The sequence below is a fragment of the Silene latifolia genome, chromosome 2 (assembly GCF_048544455.1).
Source record: "Silene latifolia isolate original U9 population chromosome 2, ASM4854445v1, whole genome shotgun sequence".
In the NCBI taxonomy this organism is placed as follows: domain Eukaryota; kingdom Viridiplantae; phylum Streptophyta; class Magnoliopsida; order Caryophyllales; family Caryophyllaceae; genus Silene; species Silene latifolia.
Window position 1 is genome coordinate 155,658,087 of NC_133527.1, and position 21,918 is coordinate 155,680,004.

At 38.8% G+C, this 21,918-nt stretch overlaps 1 protein-coding gene across 1 annotated transcript; it reads right to left on the minus strand.

The window, feature by feature from the left end:
* Positions 1-216: 216 nt before the first annotated feature.
* On the minus strand, positions 217-8,280 carry LOC141641492 (uncharacterized). The gene is made up of 8 exons (XM_074450151.1): positions 8,104-8,280; positions 7,503-7,950; positions 5,887-6,038; positions 4,537-4,621; positions 4,177-4,265; positions 3,329-3,398; positions 674-801; positions 217-588 (listed from the first exon to the last, which is right to left on the minus strand). The coding sequence occupies exons 1-8, from the start codon at positions 8,278-8,280 to the stop codon at positions 217-219; spliced, it is 1,521 nt and encodes a 506-aa protein (XP_074306252.1).
* Between the last annotated feature and the right edge of the window lie 13,638 nt (positions 8,281-21,918).

The following is a 21,918-nucleotide window of genomic DNA, read 5'->3' on the forward strand; positions in this document are numbered from 1 at the left end:
CACTCATCTCCTTCCCTGATCCTCACTTGATGGTAGCCTTGCCTTAGATCTATCTTTGAAAATACCTTGGCTCCTCTAAGTTCATAAATAATATCATCCAGTCTTGGGAAAGGGAACCTATACTTGACAGTGATATTGTTGATGACTCTATTGTCAGTACGCATCCTCCAAGTCCCAACTTTTTTTGGAACTAGGAGTGCAAGGACTGCACATGGACTAAATGATTTCCTGACAATTAAACCCCTTGTTCATTATTTCCCCAACTTGTTTCTGTAGCTCCTGTGTTGCCCTAGGTTCATTTCTATAAGCTGCCTTATTTGGTAGCACAGCTCCTGGGATGAGATCAATGTGATGCTCAATCCATCTCAAGGGTGGCAGTCCACTAGACAATTCTTCTGGGAATACGTCCCCATACTTCCTTAGTAGATGTACAATTTCAGCAGGTATTGGAAGCCATGCTTCTTCTGCAATTCCCTTGACAAGGAGAACGAGAACAACTTCTCTGCTGTTCAGTTCCTGAGCTATTTCAGTCTCACCAATCAGCAGGACTTCCTTAGAATGTTCAATAAGGCCTGGTGGTGCAACATACTTCAGAGCGGGGGGGGGGGGGGGATAGTGGTGTTAGTGTAATATTTTTCTTCCCTAGCCTGAATGAATAAGTGTTCTCCTTTACCTGGTGAATAAAATCCCTGTCAAACTCCCATGGCCTTCCTAGCAATAGCGGACAGGCATCCATGGGCAATACATCACACACGACTTCATCTGAATATTCCTTTCCAATGGAGAAAGAAACTGTTGGGCCTGGAATTTCGCACTACTGACAGGATAGAATTCTACCCTGGCCTGAGGATTAGGGCAGGTCCGTTAGGGTAGTCCAAGTTTTGCACCAGTTGATGAGCCTAGACTCCCACATCATCTTTAGGGTGTCAGGACGTCAAGCCATGGAGAGGATAACGGTCAAATGTAAGGTCAATATTTGACTAAGTCAAGACAATTATATGAGATTATTACCAAATTGATATGGTAATTAAGAGTATATTAATGACGAAGATTCTGTCATAAAGAGGGAGCATTAATAGACATTAATGCGCAATAAAGACAACAATTAAGGGGGAATATTCAGTATTAAGTACAAAGATTTGGCAACCATTCAACTTGGCTATATAAGGAGCATTTGAAGATTATTTGGCAAGACAAGTCATACTCCAACATACACAACACATCCTACACAAGAATACATACTACGAGCTGAACAACACTTAGAGATTACATTACAAGCATTATAATTATCACTCTTATACTCTCCCAATTACATAGTGAAATCCTCTCCTGGCTTGGTGCCCGTGGTTTTTTCCCATTAAAGGGTTTTCCACGTATAAATCATTGTGTCATGTTTTCTTATTTTGTTTATTACATTTACATTCGTTTCCACTTATATTACAATCAACCATGCCTAGGTATGATCACGATAACATCAAAAAAGGATGATACTAGTTAACCCCCATACTATTCTACCGTGGTCATATTTCCAACCTTGCGCAAAATATGGACAAAACACTTGGCGCCCACCGTGGGGCAACTAGTTTATTAATCCTACAAAAATGTTCACAAGATTGTTTCTTCTCACAAGTTTGAGAACCTTGAGAAAATTGGTACAATTGTTTTTTATAACTCTCGTTTGGAACGAAGAAATGCTAGATCCGAGGGAAAAATTACTAAAACCAGTCAAAAGTCCTTCCAACGATCATAAGTGTTACAACCTCCGGTGTTGCCTAAGGATAATTCAAGGGCATATTTGTCACCAAAGAAATTCAAAGATAAGTTTTTCCTATACCTAATATATGTTTTGAAAAGTATAAGAAATATATCTTAAAATTTTGGTACTTGCTTTTATTGTACGGTGAATTTTCCTAATTATAATAATTTGATGTTTTTAGGAAATATAACCTTAAACTTCAAAGAATTCGAGCCTGGCTGGAAAACTTAGTCCTGACCGGAACAGGCTTCCAAGTTAGTTATGAACAGTATCAGTGCAGGCATGATCATCATTTCAAGCCTGAACATTCAGTTCAACCTTGGACGGTTATACCAAAGCCTGATTATTCTTAAGATCTGATAAGGCAGGTCAGTCCTTTCAAGGCAGAGAATGCTAGCCTGATTACTTGTAAGATTTGATCAGGTCAGGTAAGTCCTTTTACCGCCAAAGCACAAAAATGAATCATAAAGGTATTCAAGTATTCCTGTAATGGTAAGTTGTTATTCTTTGCATAACGTTTAAATAAATATGTCATCATACCACATATTGCAAGGTAGATACGAATCAAATACTTTTTAAGTGACCATGTTACATATGATAGTTTTTGGGCTGTCCTGATATGCTAGGGTTAGTCAAGCTTAGCCTAGCCTGACTGACTTTTTTAAAGATGAATCAACCTGACCTGACTCATCGATCCTGATATACTTAGATCTATTATCATATTACAGTTATGAATCCTTACATGATTACTCGTTAACCTTTCCTTATTATATATCAAACATGTCTAGCATGATTTTAGAACCTCTGATCAGTAGAATTTTTAATATTAACATGTTACACACATTATACAACATGAACGTTTGGAGACATAATCTATCATGGCCTGCTAGTTAACATGGTTGTGATTTATAATTCATGTGTATCATTTATAAGTTACTTGTGATATCCTTGTAAGATATTTCGGTCCTGCAAAGTGCAATTTTATGTGATGCGGTAAGTTTATGAGTTACATGGTGACCAAAGGAGACATAACCATTAGCCCTAAACGGATTCAAGCAATACTACAGTTCCAAATTACCAAAACCTATCAGGGGCATCTAAAACTGACAGGGCGGATTCTGACCTGAACAAAAATCAGCCATGGACTGTTATTTTGAAATCTTAAAGCCTTCCGAGTCAGGCCTGAATTATCTTTGCGGCAGAAACAACACAAATCCGCCCCTGAAAGAAATATAAACATCTACGAGGAAGTAAAAAAAAAAAACTCATGAATACGAGGCAACATTATTCAAGGATTAGAAGCTATATTTATCATTGTCTCCATTTTTACTGGCCAAGCCAGGCAAAGGAAAATCCCTGCCGATTTATCTCTTTCTCGTTAACATTACTGTCAGTGCCTAGTTAAAGTACAGGAAGGTCAGCAACATCATGTCTACAATGTAAGTAAAAGTCCACTAGATGCTGAAATGAGGTATGTATTACTTGAAAGATATGTTTTAGCTTTAATTATGTCATATACTAAGTTGCGCCCTTATTTTTAGTCTCGCCCTATATTAGTTAAGACTAACCTACCCATAAAAGTTGTCCTGCGAGAGCCTGAATTATCAGGCCGGGTGGCCAAATGGTCAATCCAGCTTAGCACCTATGATATCACCTTTGAACCCAGGACAACAATCAAATCATAGGCCTTAGCAGACTTTGTGGCTGATTTCAGCCCTAACCTGGAACCTGACCTGAAAAAAGAGGTCAACCAATTAGAAAATAAAACCCCAGACCAAGAATGGACCTTGTTCATAGATGGGGCATCCAATGCCAGGGGAACAGGGTTAGGGTTAGTACTTAAATCACCACAGAGAGACGTGATAGCCCAGGCTATAAGCTGTGAGTTCAAAGCTACCAATAATGAGGTTGAGTATGAAGCCCTCATAGCAGGACTCAAGGTATGTCTAGACCTTGGTGTTCAAAACCTAAAGGTAAAAACAGATTCACTTTTAATTGCAAATCAAATAAAAGGAATTTATACAGCAAAGAATGAAAAAATGATTTTATATTTGGAATATGCCAAAATACTTTGTGATAAATTCATTTCATTTGATATTGAACAAATACATAGAGACCTGAATATCTAGGCTGATGCGTTGGCCAGCCTTGATTCAATACTCCACCCCTGATATTTTTAAACAAGGTACCTATTCTGCATTTACTTGAATCTGCCATCAGCAAGCCTGAATAGGTGAACCCTGTCAATACTGACAATGATTCATAGATTAAGCCTTATTATGATTGGTTTCTGCGAGATATACTACCTCAGGCCAGGCATATGGCTAAAGCATTTAGAATTAGAGTTTCTACCTATTTTATCATCAATGATAATTTGTTCAAAAGATTTCAGGTCGAATCATACTCGAAATTTCTCGTACCACATGAAGCAAAGCAAAGTTCTTAAGACTAGCTACTATTGGCCAACCCTGAGGGCTGACTGCTTGGACTACAGCATGAAATGTGAAGCCTGCCATAAGCATGCTCCGACTATTCATCAACCATCTAAATTATTACATCCAATCTCTACACCCTAGTCATTTTTGAAATGGGGAGCTGAATTAAATGAAAAGGTGGCCGTCAAAAAAAAAAAAAAAAAATTGCCAGCCTGGCCAAACTCCTTATTCATTGGTTTATGGTTATGAAGAAGCCATCCCTGCTTGAAATCCATGTAGATATGGTTTGAATATCTTTGAAGCAAATATCAGCCTGAACCCAACAGATTGAAGAACCTTACATACCACAAACACTGCAAGGAGACATGATTCCAATATCTTGGAATGTCATCCACCTAAAAGCACGATCATACTTATGGTAATATCTCCCCTGCATGTTCTAGGTAAAAATTCCAAACTTATTCATCTGAATGTGTGCTATGTCATGCCTTTCCTGAACATGTTACGTGACAATGTGCATTCATTTATTGCATACTTGTTTGCGTTTCACATACTGGATGTTCTAACCAAATTTGTTTTACTTGAATCCTGAACAATTATACATGATAAATGTTTATAAGCATAAATATTCAGGATTGAGGGCTACTCTACTATATATTTCTGAAACAAAACTTTGCACTTAACTGTGCCTAACGAGTTGGTAACCACCACCAGATACAGTAAATGTCAGGACCAATCAGGCAAGAAATAATTGCCTGACCTGACTAGGTTTACTACCACGGATTACAACCGGCTGGACGCAGCAAGACAGGTGCAAGGGTGTTCTCTCCCAACCACTTAGTCTAAATGCCCTCCTGACAAGCCGAATACCAAGCCCTCCAGCTAGGTAGGGGACATAAGCCCTCCAGACAGGTCAGTTTTCCCACCCCTTCAACCACTATGGCAAAAACTATACATGGTTGAATTACTCACGATAGCTCAAATGACAGGACAAGTTCAAAAATGTTTTACAGGTTAACAAAGTAAAGATTTTGACAGGTCCTCAGAATTAGAAAACAAAGTTCACAGGTTTAAAGAACACAGATTAACAGGTCTGAAGAAAGCAGGTTTAACGGGTTTAAAAAGAATGACCGGATTAAACAAAGCAAGCCTGAAAGACGATCTTTATATCATTAATAAAACCCTTACCCTCTGGGGCAAAGGTAGCAAAATGTATATCTATCCTATCAGGGATAATCTCCCTGACTAGGACCAACAAATATAAAATTGGCTTTACAAGGACATTCCCCCGGGGCAAATGTACAAAATGATTAATGATTCTACCAAGGACATTCTCCTTGGTTGGATAAAATACCACTTTTTGACATTGCTGTAAATGACATCCCTCTTGTCAGGGCTAGATACTAACACCAATCAGAAATTATTCCTCGCCTGACCGAGCGCCATAATTCCTCTTTCTCACGAAACATACTAGCCTTCATCGGCTTAGGATATTTTTCCAATATAATCCTTGTCTTACCCTACCTTGTCGCAGTAATAAACATTGACTCACACACTCCGTGAATACACTTTATCAAGAAGAAAACATTACAGATTAATATAATGAGGCAAAGACAAGCCAGGTCAACTGTATGCATGCTACATAACTAAATCACACGTTCAAGGTAACATATTGAATATAACGAAGATGGTGACCTTATCAACAGCTAGAGCAGGGGATGCATCTCCAAAAGTGATGGGTTGATTTCCAGACGATTCAGGCTTATTTTCAGGGTTTGGGACGAAAGGTGTGCCAGGAGCAACATCAACCCCGATTGATTTTCTTTTTACAGCCACAGTTAGAATTTCTGGGAAAATAGACGAAGGTTGAAGATAAAGATGGAAGATTGAGAAAAATTTAGAGGAATTGATCAAGTTTTAGTGGATAATAAAGTATGAAGTGAAGAAGTTATTTATAGACGGTAAAGATTGGGATTTACTACAACTAGCCGTTTTCTTAATGATAAAGCACGTTGAATCGTTCTAGAGAAGTTATCCAAAGATGAAAAGAGAAGGTTATCTTCTTATTTATGGCCTGACCCAGCGATAATAAGGAGATAAGGGGCAATTGTTAGGCCTGGAATTTCGCACTACTGACAGGATATAATTTTACCCTGGCCTGACGATCAGGGCAAGTCCGTCAGGGTAGTCCAAGTTTGGCACCCGTTGATGAGCCTAGACTCCCACATGATCTTCAGGATGTCAGGACGTCAAGCCATCAGGGTGTCAGGGTGTCAGGGTGTCAGGATGTCAGGCTATTAGGGTATCAGAAGACATGCGCCAGCCATGGAGAGGACAACGGTCAAATGTAAGGTCAATATTTGACTAAGTCAAAGACAATTATATGATATTATTACCAAATTGATATGGTAATTAAGAGTATATTAATGACGAAGATTCTGTCATAAAGAGGGAGTATTAATAGGCATTAATGCGCAATAAAGACAGCAATTGGGGAGGAATATTCAGCATTAAGTACAAAGATTTGGCAACCATTCAGCTTGGCTATATAAGGAGCATTTGAAGATTATTTGGCAAGACAAGTCATACTCCAACATACACAACACATCCTACACAAGAATACATACTACGAGCTGAACAACACTTAGAGATTACATTACAAGCATTATCATTATCACTCTTATACTCTCCCAATTACATAGTGAAATCCTCTCCTGGCTTGGTGCCCGTGGTTTTTTCCCATTAAAGGGTTTTCCACGTATAAATCATTGTGTCATGTTTTCTTATATTGTTTATTACATTTACATTCGTTTCTACTTATATTACAATCAACCATGCCTAGGTATGATCACGATAACATCAAAAGAGGATGATACTAGTTAACCCCCAAACTATTCTACCGTGGTCATATTTCCAGCCTTGCGCAAAATATGGACAAAACAGAAACCAAGCATTGTTTATCAACCCTGACTTCAGCTCCCTTATTCAACCACCTCAGTTTATAAGGTTGAGGATGGTCCAATTTGGGTAAGCTGAGCTTCTTAATCAAGGTTTTAGAGGCAACATTGGTGCAGCTCCCACCATCAATTATCAAATTACAGATCCTTTCCTTGATGGTGCACCTAGTTCTGAATATCTGTTGCCTTTGATCTAACTCAAGTGATTGTGGTTGTCCATGCATGACTCTCCAAGTAACCAGATTTAAACCCGAGTCAGACATCACCACCATCTCAGTTTCTTCCATCTTATTGGCTGTCTCATTTTTAGGCTCCATTTCAGTGTCACAAACCAATGCAAGATTTTATCTTCACCCCACTGTACCACTTCAAGAGTACTCAGGCTTCTCTTAGTGGGGCATTCTTTGGCAAAGTGGCCATATGCCTGACATTGGAAACATTTCTTCATGGGAATGGTTTTCCTTTGACCCGTGGCATTCCCTTTGTCAACAACAGGTGGTTTGGTAGTTGTGACAGACTCCCCAATTTTGATCCCTGTTGGTGGTCTATAGAATGGAGATCTGGTGGGTGTCTTAGTCACGGTAGCCTTTCCCTTACCCATTTTCTCAACCCTTAAGGCCAAATTGACAGTTTTATCAAATGACCAAACCTGTTGCATCTTAACCCTTCCAGCAATCTTAGGATCCAAACCTTCAACAAACCTAGCAATCTTTTGCTCATATTTTTCTTTGATCTCACACTGTAGGGTTAACTGCTCAAAGTTTCTGAGGTAGATCTCAACAGATTGTTGTTGTTGTCTCAACTGAGTCAGCTTAATGAAAATATCCTAAGTATAGTCTTTGGCTATGAATTTTTCCTTTAATTTCTTTGTAAATTTTAGCCATGAATTTATAGGTTCCTTACCACCTCTCAGTCTCTGGTGTTTCATGTTCTCATACCAAAGAGAAGCATATACCTTAAGTTTTAGAATGACAACCTTAAAAGCCTTTCTATCTGTGTATCCTTTAAACTCAAAGACTCTTTCTACACATCTACGCCAGTCTAAAAGATCCTCAGGATTCAAACTACCATGAAAATCAGGAATATCTACCTTTACATATTTGGCTCTTGTCATGTAGATGCCCTCATCCATCATGGATTCATCTGATTAAAAAAGAAGCTCTTCATCCAGATTCTGGTTTTGCTTCTGTCCTATACTTGCTCCCATGAAGCCCCTTCCCCTGCCTCTGCCTCTGTTAGGAGGTGGACTTGCTCTTTCTGAAGTTGGGATTTTAGCCATGACAGCATTCACAGACTCCATAACCAAAGTAACCATACCAGTTAACTGATCCATCTTTGTTTCCATTCCAGACAATCTCTCTTCACTCATGGTTGTTTATTGTAGTTTTGTTGTAGTTAGGAAAAATATGAACCTCTCACACACAAGACTCACCTCAAGACTAACACAAGATAGAATTGTGCTAAACCTGGCTCTGATTACCACTTTGGACTGTAATTAAGGGGTTAGTTAACCCAAAATTGCAGCACAAACACACTAAACTCAAAAAAGATTACCCGGGTGCAGTTAAATGTTTAATTTTGTTAAAAATAGTAAATGGCCTCCTAAAATCATGAAAATTGGTGACAATTTAGTAAAGAAGATAAACTAAAACTCTGCCAAATTTGGTGAATTTTAAGGACATCTAAGTATTTTTAATAAGTGCTCAAAGACTGATACTCTAATTGATTTCCTGAAAATGACTGAAGTAGACTATGAATGGGATAGTACCCTCCTCAAAGCACTAAGTCAATGAAGTAGAGGTGTGAGCTTTGAATCCAGCACACAGCAAAGACTCATATTTCACTGATCCAGCACTAAACAAATATCAAATCTCCAGCACACAACCAAGAGAGTGTTTTCAGAAAACAATGTTTTAGAAAATCAAATTTTGCTTCAAAGTAGTATGTTGTTCTCATTGCTGCATCTTGGCTTATATAGGCCAAGTGAATTAGGTTACAACGTTCACATAGGACCATCCAATGGTTCAGATTGGCCCTTGCTACATTACCAAGATAACAACTAAGTTTTTGGAGGAAACAACATAACTAGACAAACTAAAAAAGCAATAACACAAAAAACAAATCAGGCTTTTGTTGGCTTGTGCAGGCTGATGCAGGATCTTTGAAAAGCTTTGACTTGGATTTAGTTCTTGTCTGGTGAGTCACATAAGAGGATTCCCTCATATAACACCCAAATTTTGCATTCAAATTAGAGCTGAGACCTTGCTGCAGTCCTTGAGCCACAGGTTCGTCAGAAATTGCTGTTTTTGTCCCTTGTTCTGATTCCTGGACTTTGATTGATGCTAGAAATGATAATTAAAAACCTAAGGACCTTTTATAGATAGGCCTGCTTGATTACTTACACCGGTACATGCCTTATGACTTAAGCTGAATTAGGACAAGGGACTGAAGCTGACTGAAAACTATGAATTAAGCCTTTGGATTTGGTCCTGGCCGAGGCTAGGTGCTGGTTAACTGAGTGTGGGTTATCTGGGTTGTATGCCCTGGGCTGGGACCTGGTCAATATTGGATCAAGGTCAGGGTATACAGGCTGAGCTCCTGTTCCACAATCAATGAGCATAAATTAGCGTATAATAGAACTCTAATGTTCATATGATGCAATGAACCCTATAAATTGATATGAATTCCAGGAACAATTCGAGGAAAACTGAAACAACTATAGGATTCTTAGAAAGATAAACGAATCAAATTGATGTTTATTGATTCTGGTAATCAATTAATTACGGAGGATTTACAGAGAAAGTTTAGTGAGAGATTACACAAAACGATGAATGAATCTAACAACCTACAACAATCTATTTAAAGGCAGTTTTAACAACTTTCCCCGCTGTTAGGCCTGGAAATCCGCACATATTTCAGGATAACATTTCACCCCACCCTGACCATCAGGACGTCAAGCTATCAGGGTATCAGAAGACAGGCGCCAGCCAAGGAGAGGACAACGGTCAAAATATAAGAACAATATTTGACCAATTCAAAGATAATATTATTGTCAATACGCGGATAATAATTATATCATTAACGAGTAAGATTTGATGATAAAGGCTATACAATTAAGCGGGTAATTAAGAACAATTAAGAGTATTAATCCGAGTAATTAAGGAGCATTAAATCCAGCGCATTAAAAGAGAATATTCAGCATTTACACAAGATTTGGCAGCCGTCAGCTTGGTTATATAAGGAGCATTTGAAGATCATTTGGAAAGTGAACAACACATACTCAAGTATAAAATACTCTCATACAATACTTAAGCTATTTTATAATCATTTGTGCTAATTACTCAATAATATAGTGAAATCCTCTCCTGACTTGGTGCCCGTGGTTTTTCCCATTTAAGGGTTTTCCACGTATAAATTCGTTGTCTTATTTTTATTTATGTGTCTTACTTTACTTTTCTTGTTTCATACCTTGCCTTGCATATTCACAGATAAGTTCGAGCTAGTTAACCCTGCCTAGACTTACCCTGACCCGATTTCACCCTGCGTGAAATCCATACAAAACTTTTGGCGCCCACCGTGGGGCATCTAGCTCTTTAAAATATTTTTTCCTTATCTCACAAAAAAACAAATAACCTATAAAAATGACCCAGCCTACCGTTGAAGAACAATTGAACGCAGCCCTCCAGCAACTAGCTGAGTTGGAAGGTTTGAAAGATAAGGTAGCCCAAACTGAGGCTGAAATCCTTCAGTTAAGAGAATCTGAGTCAGCTCTGAGACAAAAATTAGAGAAAACTCAAGGAGCAGGCTCTAGATTCCAGCCAGGAACACCATTTTCATCAATCATCAAAAACATTGATTTTTTCAGCTTTGGGAGTCCAAGTGGCTCTAAGTTTGTCAACGTCGATGGCGATGGTGAGCCAAATAATAACAATAAAAAACCTGATGAATTTGCAGCAGCCATCATGATGGCAGTAGTCCAGGAGATCAAGAAACTAAATGAAAAATTTGAAAAGATACCTGGAGTTCCTGCCAGCTTGGAGGAAGTTGCCCCTGACAGTTATGTTGATTCGCCTTTTATAGACGAAATAGCAAAAGTGGATCTGCCTAAAAAATTTGTGATTCCGTCTATGAAAATTTATAATGGGACCACATATCCACAGAATTATGTAGCTCTCTATAAACAGAAAATGTTAGATGCATCTATCCCAAGTGAGTTCAGGCAATTTTGCATATGCAAAGGGTTTGGAACAACCCTGACCGGACCTGCTCTGCAATGGTACATCAACCTGTCAACTGGGTGCATCCATTCTTTTGCCAACCTGATCAACAACTTCAACCAGCAGTTTGCAAGCAGCAGGGAGTTGCAGAAGCGATCCAGTGATCTTTACAGGATTACATAGAAGCCAAAGGAGACACTCAGGGTATTCCTCGCCAGGTTCAACAAGAAGAAAGTGTCCATCCCCAGGTGTGAGGTTAGAACAGCAGTGGAGGCATTCAGACAGGGGCTACTACCTCATAGTGATTTATACAATGAACTCACTAAGTATCCCTGTCATACCTTCGAAGATGCCCATGCCAAGACTCTTGCGTATATCAGGTTGGAAGAAGACAAAAGCTAAAAAGTTGAATCATTCAGTGGATCAAAGGACTATGAAAAGAACAATAGGGAGAGCAACAAAGGAAACAATTAAAAACCTACTCCATATTCCAGGCCAGACCATTCAGAAGTCAACCTGGCATATGAGTATCAAGGTAAGGCTAAAGTTTTTCCACCTATTTCCGAACATAACTTCAGTGTTGATATTGCAGGCTTGATCCAGTGACTTGACAATATGGGATCAGCAGTCAGATGGCCTAGGAAGGTGGAAAATCCAAACCCTCGGAGAGACAACTCTAAGTGGTGTGAATTCCACATAGATATTGGACATACAACGGATGATTGCTTCATCCTGAGGAAATAAGTAGCCTACCTATTGAAATCCGGATACCTAAAGGACCTGATCAGAACAAAGGGCATAAATGGAGATCAGAGCAAGGAGAACCAGGAGCAAAAGTAGGACCGCAACCTTCCTCCACCACCCCCAATTTATGAAGTAAAATTCATATCTGGTGGATCGAAAATTTGTTGCCTGACCAGTTCAGCAGCAAAGAAGATAGCCAGGACGCCAAGGACTACATCACCCTGCAAACCGGATCATATCCCATCAATCACTTTCAGTGATTGTGACCTGGTAGGGATTCTTAATATTCATCTTGATGGCCTGGTAATTTCAATGTAGATTGGAACTACTATAGTGAGGAGGATCCTGGTAGATGGAGGCAGCTCAGTGAACCTGATCATGCTTGATGTACTGAAATCCATGAATATTGGTGAAGAACAAATCACCAAGAAGTCCAGTGTTTTGGTAGGGTTCAGTGGAGAAACCAGAAGCACATTGGGAGAAATCCATCTCCCTACTTATGTTGAAGATGTCTCATCCTATGAGAAATTCGGAGTCCTGGATTGCTTATCATCCTACAATGCAATCCTGGGCATGCCATGGATCCATAATGTCAAGGCTGTACCATTAACTTATCATCAGTGTATCAAGGTACCAGCAGACTGGGGCATATCAACAATTAAAGGAGAACATAAGGCAACCCAAGAATGCTATTTAGAGGCCTTGAAACCTTCCAAGGCAGGTAAGTCCCTTGCATAGTAATTACCGTACCCTGTCAGGAGCACTTATGTGGCACCATCCAGGATGGAAACAGATCAGGTAATCCTAGACCCTGAGTATCCTGACAGGTATGTTCTAGTTGGGTCTGATGCCCTAGATTGTGTCAGGCCAGAACTGGTAAAGTTTCTTAAGAATAAATCATCTTGGTTTGCTTGGTCTCATTTTGATATGACTGGGATTAGTGCTGATGTAATTACATATAAACTTAACATTGATCAACCTTTTAAGCCTGTGCAACAGAAAAGACGAAAATTTGCGCCTGAAAGAAATGCAATAATTAATGAGGAAGTAGAGAAACTTCTAGATATGGGTATGATCAGGGAAGTAATGTACCCTGAATGGTTAGATAATGTGGTAGTTGTGCAGAAAAAGAATGGCAATGAGAGCCTGTCCAAAGGATCCGTTTCCTCTGCCACATATTGATGCCATGGTAGATGCCACGGCAGGGCACAAGATGCTGATATTCATGGATGCCTCCAGTGATTCAATCAAATAAAGATGCACCCTGCTGACCAGGAGAGTACTGCATTCATTACAGACCGGGGCATATACTGTTACACAGCCATGCCTTTCTGCCTGAAGAATGCAGGGGCAACGTAACAGCGCCTAGTCAACATGATGTTCAAGGATCAAATAGGTGATATCATGGAAGTCTATATAGATGACATGGTAGTAAAATCTAAAAATGCAGAAGATCATGTGAAGCACTTGGAAATAGCATTTCAAATATTGGAGAAATACAACATGAAACTCAACCCTGCAAAATGTCATTTTGGAGTCTCTGGAGGTAAGTTCCTTGGATACATGGTGACAAAAAAGGCATAGAAGCCAGCTCTGAACAGATAAAAGCCATCCTGGAACTTCACTCACCCAAGTCTGTCAAGAACATTCAGAAATTGACAGGCCGGGTAGCTGCCCTGAACCGGTTCATATCAAGATCCTCTGAAAGGTGTAAAACATTTTACAACTTGCTCAGAAAAAATAAACAGTTCCATTGGACACTTGAGCACGAAGCAGCCTTTCAGGACTTAAAGTTATACCTGCCATCTCCACCTTTACTGGCTAAACCAGAAAAGGAAGAACCCCTGTCAGTATATCTATCTGTCACTGACACAACAGTAAGTGCAGTCCTGATAAAGGAACAAGAAGGTCAGCAACATCTTGTCTATTATGTAATTAAAAGCATGTTAGATGCTGAAATGAGGTATGGTTTACTTGAAAGATATGTTTTAGCTTTAATTATGTCGTGTACTAAGCTGCGTCCTTATTTCGAGTGTCACCCTATCATAGTCAGGACCAACTTACCCATAAAATCTGTCCTGCCCAAGCCTGAATTGTCGGGTAGGATGGCCAAGTGGTCAGTCCAGCTCAGGACATATGATATTACCTTTGAACCCAGGACAGCGATTAAATCGCAGGCCTTAGCAGACTTTGTGGCTGATTTCAGCCCTAACCTAGAATTTGACCTGAAAAAAGAAGTTAGCCAGTTAGAAAATAAAACCCCAGACCAAGAGTGGACTTTGTTCATAGATAGAGCATCTAATGCTAGGGGGACATGGTTACGACTAGTGCTAAAATCGCCACAGAGGGACATGATAGCTCAGGCTGTAGGTTGTGAGTTCAAAGACACCAATAATGACGTAGAATATGAAGCCTTGATAGCAGGCCTAAAGGTATGTCTAGACCTCGGTGTTCAAAACTTAAAGGTAAAAACAAATTCACTTTTGATTGCTAATCAAATAAAGGGAACTTATACGGCAAAGGATGCAAAAATGATTTCATATTTAGAATATGCAAAAAACCTTACCGCTAAGTTAGCTTTATTTGACATAGATTAAATATCAAGAGACGTAAATACCCAGGCTGATGCTTTGGCCAGCCTAGGTTCAAATTTAACCCCCCCCCCCCCCAATTTTTGATAAAATACCGATCGTTCATTTATTCGAGCCAGCTATCAGTAAAACTGAACGAGTCAACCCTGTCAACCAAGATAATAATTCTTGGACCAAACCTTATTATGATTGGTTCCTCTAAGGAATATTACCACATGGCAGGCATGAAGCGAGGCTTTTAGAATCAGAGTTTCAACCTATTCTATTATCAATAACACTCTATTTAAGAGATCGCAGGCTGGACCATATTTGAGATGCTTAGAGCCTGATGAAGCTAAGCAAGTATTCCAAGAAATACACGATGGAAATTGTGGCAACCATAAAGGAGGAAAGAGCCTGGCAAGTAAAGTACTCAGGACAAGCTACTATTGGCCAACACTAAGGGCTGATTACCTGGAATATTGTTCAAAATGTGAAGCCTGTCAAATTCCTGCACCAATAATACACCGGCCATCTGAACTACTTCACTCAATCTCTGCACCCTGGCCGTTCATGAAGTGGGGCATGGATATTGTAGGGAAACTACCTGTAGCTCCTGGACAGAAAGTATTTATGTTAGCCATGACTGACTACTTCTCCAAATGGATCGAGGCTGATTCTTTCAGGCAGATAACTGAAAAGAAAGTAATATCTTTTATCTGGACAAATATAATTTGCAGATATGGAGTCCCCTCAGAGATAGTTTGTGATAACGGTACCCAGTTTGTGGGGAGAAAGACTAAAGCATTTTGCCAAGAGTGGAACATCAACCGGGTTACATCCACTCCTGGATATCCAAAAGCTAATGGCCAGGCTGAATCAAGCAACAAGGTAGTCATAAGGTGCTTAAAGAAGAAAATAAAGAGAAGACGAGGCAGATGGGCTAAAGAACTTCCATTAGTACTATGGGCAGACATGACAACTCCAAAGACATCAACAGGACAAACACCCTATTCTTTGGTGTATGGCTGTGAAGCTGTCATCCATGCAGAAGTCCGGGTGCCAACATCAAGATATAGCCTGAACAATTTTGAAGCAAACAACAGCCTGATGCAAGACAACCTGGTTTTGGCAGAAGAACTAAGAGATGCTGCCAAAATCAGGATGGCATCATATCAACAAGCAGTGGCCATAACTTACAATAAAAATGTCAGGATTAGAGTCTTCAAGGAAGGAGACCTTATATTATGAAAAGTTTTCCCAAATAAGAAAGAAAAATCAGCAGGCAAGCTAGCTCCTACATGGGAAGGCCCCTATTTAATTGACTATTGTCGAACAAGGAGCATACAGGCTCCAAACATTAGAAGGAGAATGATCCCAAGATCCTGGAATGTAACTCATTTGAAATTGTTCCATGTATAAATTCTATCCTGGTCTGATCAGGTAAAAATCATATCTTTACTATCAGTGTTTCACACTGACATGCTACCTGAAAAATTATGTGTCTCACATGTTCTATGTGCAATCCATGTCTATATATGCAACTAACCCAATTTCTTTTATTTTTCTTTAATCCTGAACAATTATACATGATAAATGATTATATGCATAAATAATCAGGATTGAGGGCGACTCTACCGTACATTAGACTTCTTATTTATATACTTTTTAAAATTTTTTGCACCCCGCTGTGCCTGACGAAGTTGGTAACCATCACCGGATACGATGAATAGCAGGACCAATCAGGCATGAAATAATTGCTTGACCTGACTATTTGTTGCACACATCTACAACCGGCTGGACGCAGCAAGACGGTGCAAGGGTGTTTTATCCCGACCATCAGTCTAAATGCCCTCTCGACAGGCTGAATACCAAGCCCTACAGTCAGGCACGGGACATAAGCCTTCCCGACAGGCCGTTTTTCCCACCCCTTCAACTGCTACGGTACAAACTATATATGGTTGAATGGCTTGCGTTGGCTTTAATCGCAAGACAGGAACAAATGCTGAAAAAACGGGTTAACAGGTTTAAAAATTTAACAGGTTAACAGGTTTGAAGAAATAATGTTTGCAGGTTTAAGGAAATTTTGAACAAAGAAAAATAAAAAACAGGAAACAATAAGACATTAAGAAATAAATAAAGTGAGCCAAAGAAGGCCACTACCATCATATTTATAAAAAGCCCTTACCCCCTCGGACAAAGGCACCAAAATAATTGTCAAGGCCAGGGATAACCTCTCTGCCCAGTCAAAGCACACAAAAACAAGAAATTAAAATCGTCTTTCCAGGGACATCCCCCCTAGATGGGCCAATACCATCAAGAAAAATATAAAATTATTGCCCTCCCTTGGAGGCAGCATCAGCACTACCATCTTTGGCCTGATCAGCACCAGTATCCTGCTCCCCGTCAGCATCAACATCTTGCTCCCCTGGAGAGTTGACCTCTTGTTCATCACCCATATTATGCAGGTCAGGATATTTAGTAGCAACAATGGTCATCTCACCTTCCGGGTTCCAATTTGCCCTGGCCTCCACAGGCTCCGACATAGCAGCCACTTTCCCCTTGATATAGAAGTACAAGGAAGCATTATCAAGCTTGCACTCCAAATCATCCCTCTCCAGGGTAAGCTCCTCATTCCTGTCCAGCGCCTCATGCAAAAGCTGCTTACTCGAGCTAGCCTCAGTCTTGGCAGCGTCCCTCTCAGCCTGCACCTTTGCCAAGTTAGCAGTCCTTGCAGCCAGATCAGCCCGAGCAAAATCCAATTCAGACTTCAGCTTATCATAATCAGATCTCAGAAGATTAATCCTGGCCACCAAAGAGGTAGCCTGATAAGCATTATGGAGATAAGCCGCAGCACCCTGAACAGAAACAAAAATATTATAAAATATTATATCATAATAAAAACCTCTAAAAAATATATATATTACAAAAATGCAAATATATATATATACATATATATATATATATATATACATATATATATATATAATCAAGTTCAAATGAGTCCACCTAAGTAGGTCAGTCCCTAAGTCCTTATCTAAGCCATTAGATCTTCTAAGATTGACGGTTCAGATTTGAAACTTCTTAGCAATTTTTGGAATGAAACTTTAATGTTTTAAAACTGAAACTTTAATCTATGAATGTAACTTTAATTATTTACGATTGTAACTTTAATTTTTTAAAGTCATTTTGTAAATAAAAATTAAAATTTATGTATTTTTGATTATAACTTTAATGTTTTACAAGTGAAACTTTAATACTTAAAAATGTAACTTTAATTTTTTTTAGGCTATTTATTATATAACAATTTGAATTTATGAAATAATATAATTGTGATTAATATTTTTTTAAGTTAACTGATTTTTAAGTGTAATTTGAATGGTATACGAGTGTAACTTTAATGCTTAAAAGTGAAACTTTAATTATTTTAGGCCTTTATAATAAAAAAAAATTGAATTTATGTAAAAATAATATAACTATGAAAAAATTTATTTAATTTCAATGATTTATCAATGTAATTTCAATGTTTTACGATTGTAACTTTAACGGTTAAAATTGTAACTTTAAGTTTTTTAAGCCGTTTTTAATTTGAATTATGTAATAAAGTAATTGTGAATATTTTATAAATTTTAATGATTTATGATTGAAATTTAAATATTTTACGATTGAAACTTTAATGCTAAAATTTGACACTTAAATTTTCTTAGGCCATTTTTAATTTGAATTATGTAAACTTTAATATTAAAACTGCAACTTTAATTTTTTTAGCCAATTTTTAATATAAAAATTTGCATTTATGTAATAATGTAATTTTAACAGTTTATGTAAATTTAGTGCTAATTTATGAAACTTTATTCTCTGTAACTTTAAGCCTTGAAGATGGTGTAACTTTATTCAAAAATGGTGATTTTGAATATATTAATTTGAATTTCGTAAATTTAGTCCTTTGCAAGTGTAATTTTAGTCCTTGTCACCGTAACTTTAGTACTTTACGGGTAAAACTTTAGTCCATATCGGTATAACATTAGTCTTAACCACCATAGCCGCAACTAATAACAAAAAACACCCCCTTTTGTCACCTCACCTGACACACCACTACGCCCCTACAACCACCACCACACACCAGATCTGAAAAAACAAAAAGGAATGGAGAACACCACCAAATAACAACGGCCATCCCGTCACCCTTCCTGTCGACATATTGGTCATTTTTGAGTAAATTTTCGATTAAAAAATGAAAGATCTCATATTTTTATTTGTAGATCTGAAATTTTCGAACAAAAGAGAGAAAAAGAGAAGGTGAGGGAGTCGGCAACGTGGTGGTTGGTCCACCTATGACCACCACCACAAACAACCCAAACAAAAAAAAGGAAATCTAAATGAGAACAAATAAAAAAAAAAAAAAAAAAAAAAAAAAAAAAAAACTCCACCACGAACCCATTAAACACCACCCACCAAGACACCATTAACCACCACCCACCATTAACCACTACCTACCAAATCTGAAGAAAAAAAAAAAAAAACGGAGAAATGAGGAAGAGGCGGCATAACCCACCACCCCCACAACATCAGCAGCCCCAAACATGACCCATGACCAACACCAAAACTGACGGAAAAAAAAGGGAAATGAGGGGGCGGCGGCTTGACCAACCACCCTCATGACATCACCACCTCCAAACAGCCTGAAACATGACCCACCAACAACAACAACCACTTATTTTGTCAGATCTAGAAAAGAAAAAAAAAGTGGGCAGAGGGCGGCGGGAGGAGAGAAGAGGCAGAAGGCATGGTGGTAGCGAGGGCCGGTGGTGGTGGCGGCGGCGGGAAGAGGAAAGTGGAGATGAAACTTTAGGTTTTAGAGAGATAGAGAGTGTTTAGAGAGAAGAAATGAAGAGAGAAAATGAAATGTGAGGTAGTGTGTGATTAAGGTTTTTTTCTATTTATATCTCATTTTTTTATTTTGTTTTAATCTTAGCCCTTTATTTTTATTTGATCTAAAGGCTTAGAATAGGACTCATGGACTCATCTAATATATCTAAGGGGACTCACTGGAACCTAATTATATACATATATATATATATACATATATATATATATATATATATATATATATATATATATATATATATATATATATATATATATATATATATATATATATACATACATATACATATATATATATACCTCTCTTACGGAAGCCAAGGCACTGCCAAAAGGCGTGTGCATGATCCATCAAGCAATCGCCGAGTAGCGTCTCAATAGGATCCAGGGTAAGCATAACATCAGATTTGGAAGAGGCATAATCACTGATTTTCACCCTGGCAGCCTCCAAATTATCGACCCTGGCTCGCACCTCCCTGACTGGGGCAGATAAATCAACTTTCTCCACCTTCCTCTTCTGGGCCGCTGAACTTATTTCAGCAGGAGCAACTGGAGCAGGAGAGACTTTGGGAGCAGCAGACAACTCAGTTAAATCAATGACAGGCCCAGTATCGCCACCACCCTGAGAACTCTTCTCTTTGACCTTGGCCAACCTGGCAGAAAGATCAGCCATGCCAAACCTAGCAAGGCGAGTGGATGATCTAGTGGCTGTAACATGAGACACTATATTAGCAAGAAAGACAGGCCGTCATGAAAAGGCCAAAATAGAAAGAAAAACAAAACAAAAATAAAGAACAAAAAGACTTACTGCCTAAAGTAGAAGCACTAACAGCCTTTGAAGGCCTGGGCATTCTAGTAGCACCTTCAGTATTCAGGCAACGAGGAAGATGATCAGCCCCATAACAGAGAGGCCAAGTCCTCTCCATTTGAGGAATTTCAAGGAAGGCAGAGATATTTGCCGTAGGGTACTTAATTTCAGAAGACCAATCATCAACTGCAAGCAAGAGAGGTATGAGTCATTTAAATTTATTTACTTTATTTAAAAACTAACAAATAAACATGCAGGATAAAGAAAAAATTTCAGAGTACTCACCACCAACACATGCATCATAATTCAAATACGCCAGATCAGGACCCACATAATTGGTCCTGATGAACATATATCCAGTAGCCCAGTTCTTGTCATGGCCACTGTCAATATTGCTGAGTAAAGGAGCAGTTGTAGGCCTGGCCTTGAAACTGATCCGACCAGGACTGTTGGTCCTGATAGCATAGCAGGCCTTCAAATCCTCCAAAGAGAAGGAAATTGTGTTTTTTGCAGAGATATTCAACAGAGCAGACCACCTTCCACACCATAGGCATCAGTTGGTAGGAAGGCACACCAATTTCTTTAATGACATTCACCGTAAGTGGAGAGAAAGGAAGCTTGCAACCGGCCCTGAAAGCCCAATCATGGATGCAGAACCAGCCAGGACATGACCAGTCTTCCCTGACAGGAAAATTTTCAGGGATCCAGACTTCGGAATCAGCAGGAATGATTCCCTTATCCTTCAAGACTTTTTCAAATTCAGGTTTCAGACGATTTGGAAGAGATTGTTGATCTTTTAAAGCTTTTGTGGGTTTGAATTCAAATTCTCTGTGAAAAATAGAAATTATTTCAAGAGGTGGAATACTTGGTTTTTCAACTGCAAGTGGCTGGATGATGGAAGGTCTTCGTAAAGTTTCAGAAACAGTTTCCTTAGGGTTGGAAACAAATGGAGTCCCAGGTGTCATCACACCCCTGGAATATTTCTTTTTTCAACCATTGTTGAAGATTTGTTGAAGATTTATTGAAGATTAATTCTGGAAATTAAGAGAACTCGAAGATGAGGATTTTCAGAGAAAATGATCGTGTTATGGTGAAGATAAATTCAATGAAGTGAAGATTATTTATAGTCGATAAAATTAGGATTTTCAACCGCAAGTTGCAGAGTAATTACTGTGAAGTTGCAGTAATTACAACACGCGTCACACCCAACCGCTGCTTGCCGTTACAGGATATGATCAGACACAATGTAACCGTTAAAGTCAGTTTTTCAGAGTTTGAAGTTATCTCCTTATTTCTGGCCTGACCCAGCGTAAATAAAGAGATAATGGGCAATTGTTAGGCCTGGAAATCCGCACATATTTCAGAATCACATTTTACCCTACCCTGACCATCAGGACGTCAGGCTATCAGGGTATCAGAACACAGGCGCCAGCCAAGGAGAGGACAACGGTCAAAATATAAGGACAATATTTGACCAATTCAAAGATAATATTATTGTCAATACGCGGACAATAATTATAACATTAATGAGAAATATTTGATGATAA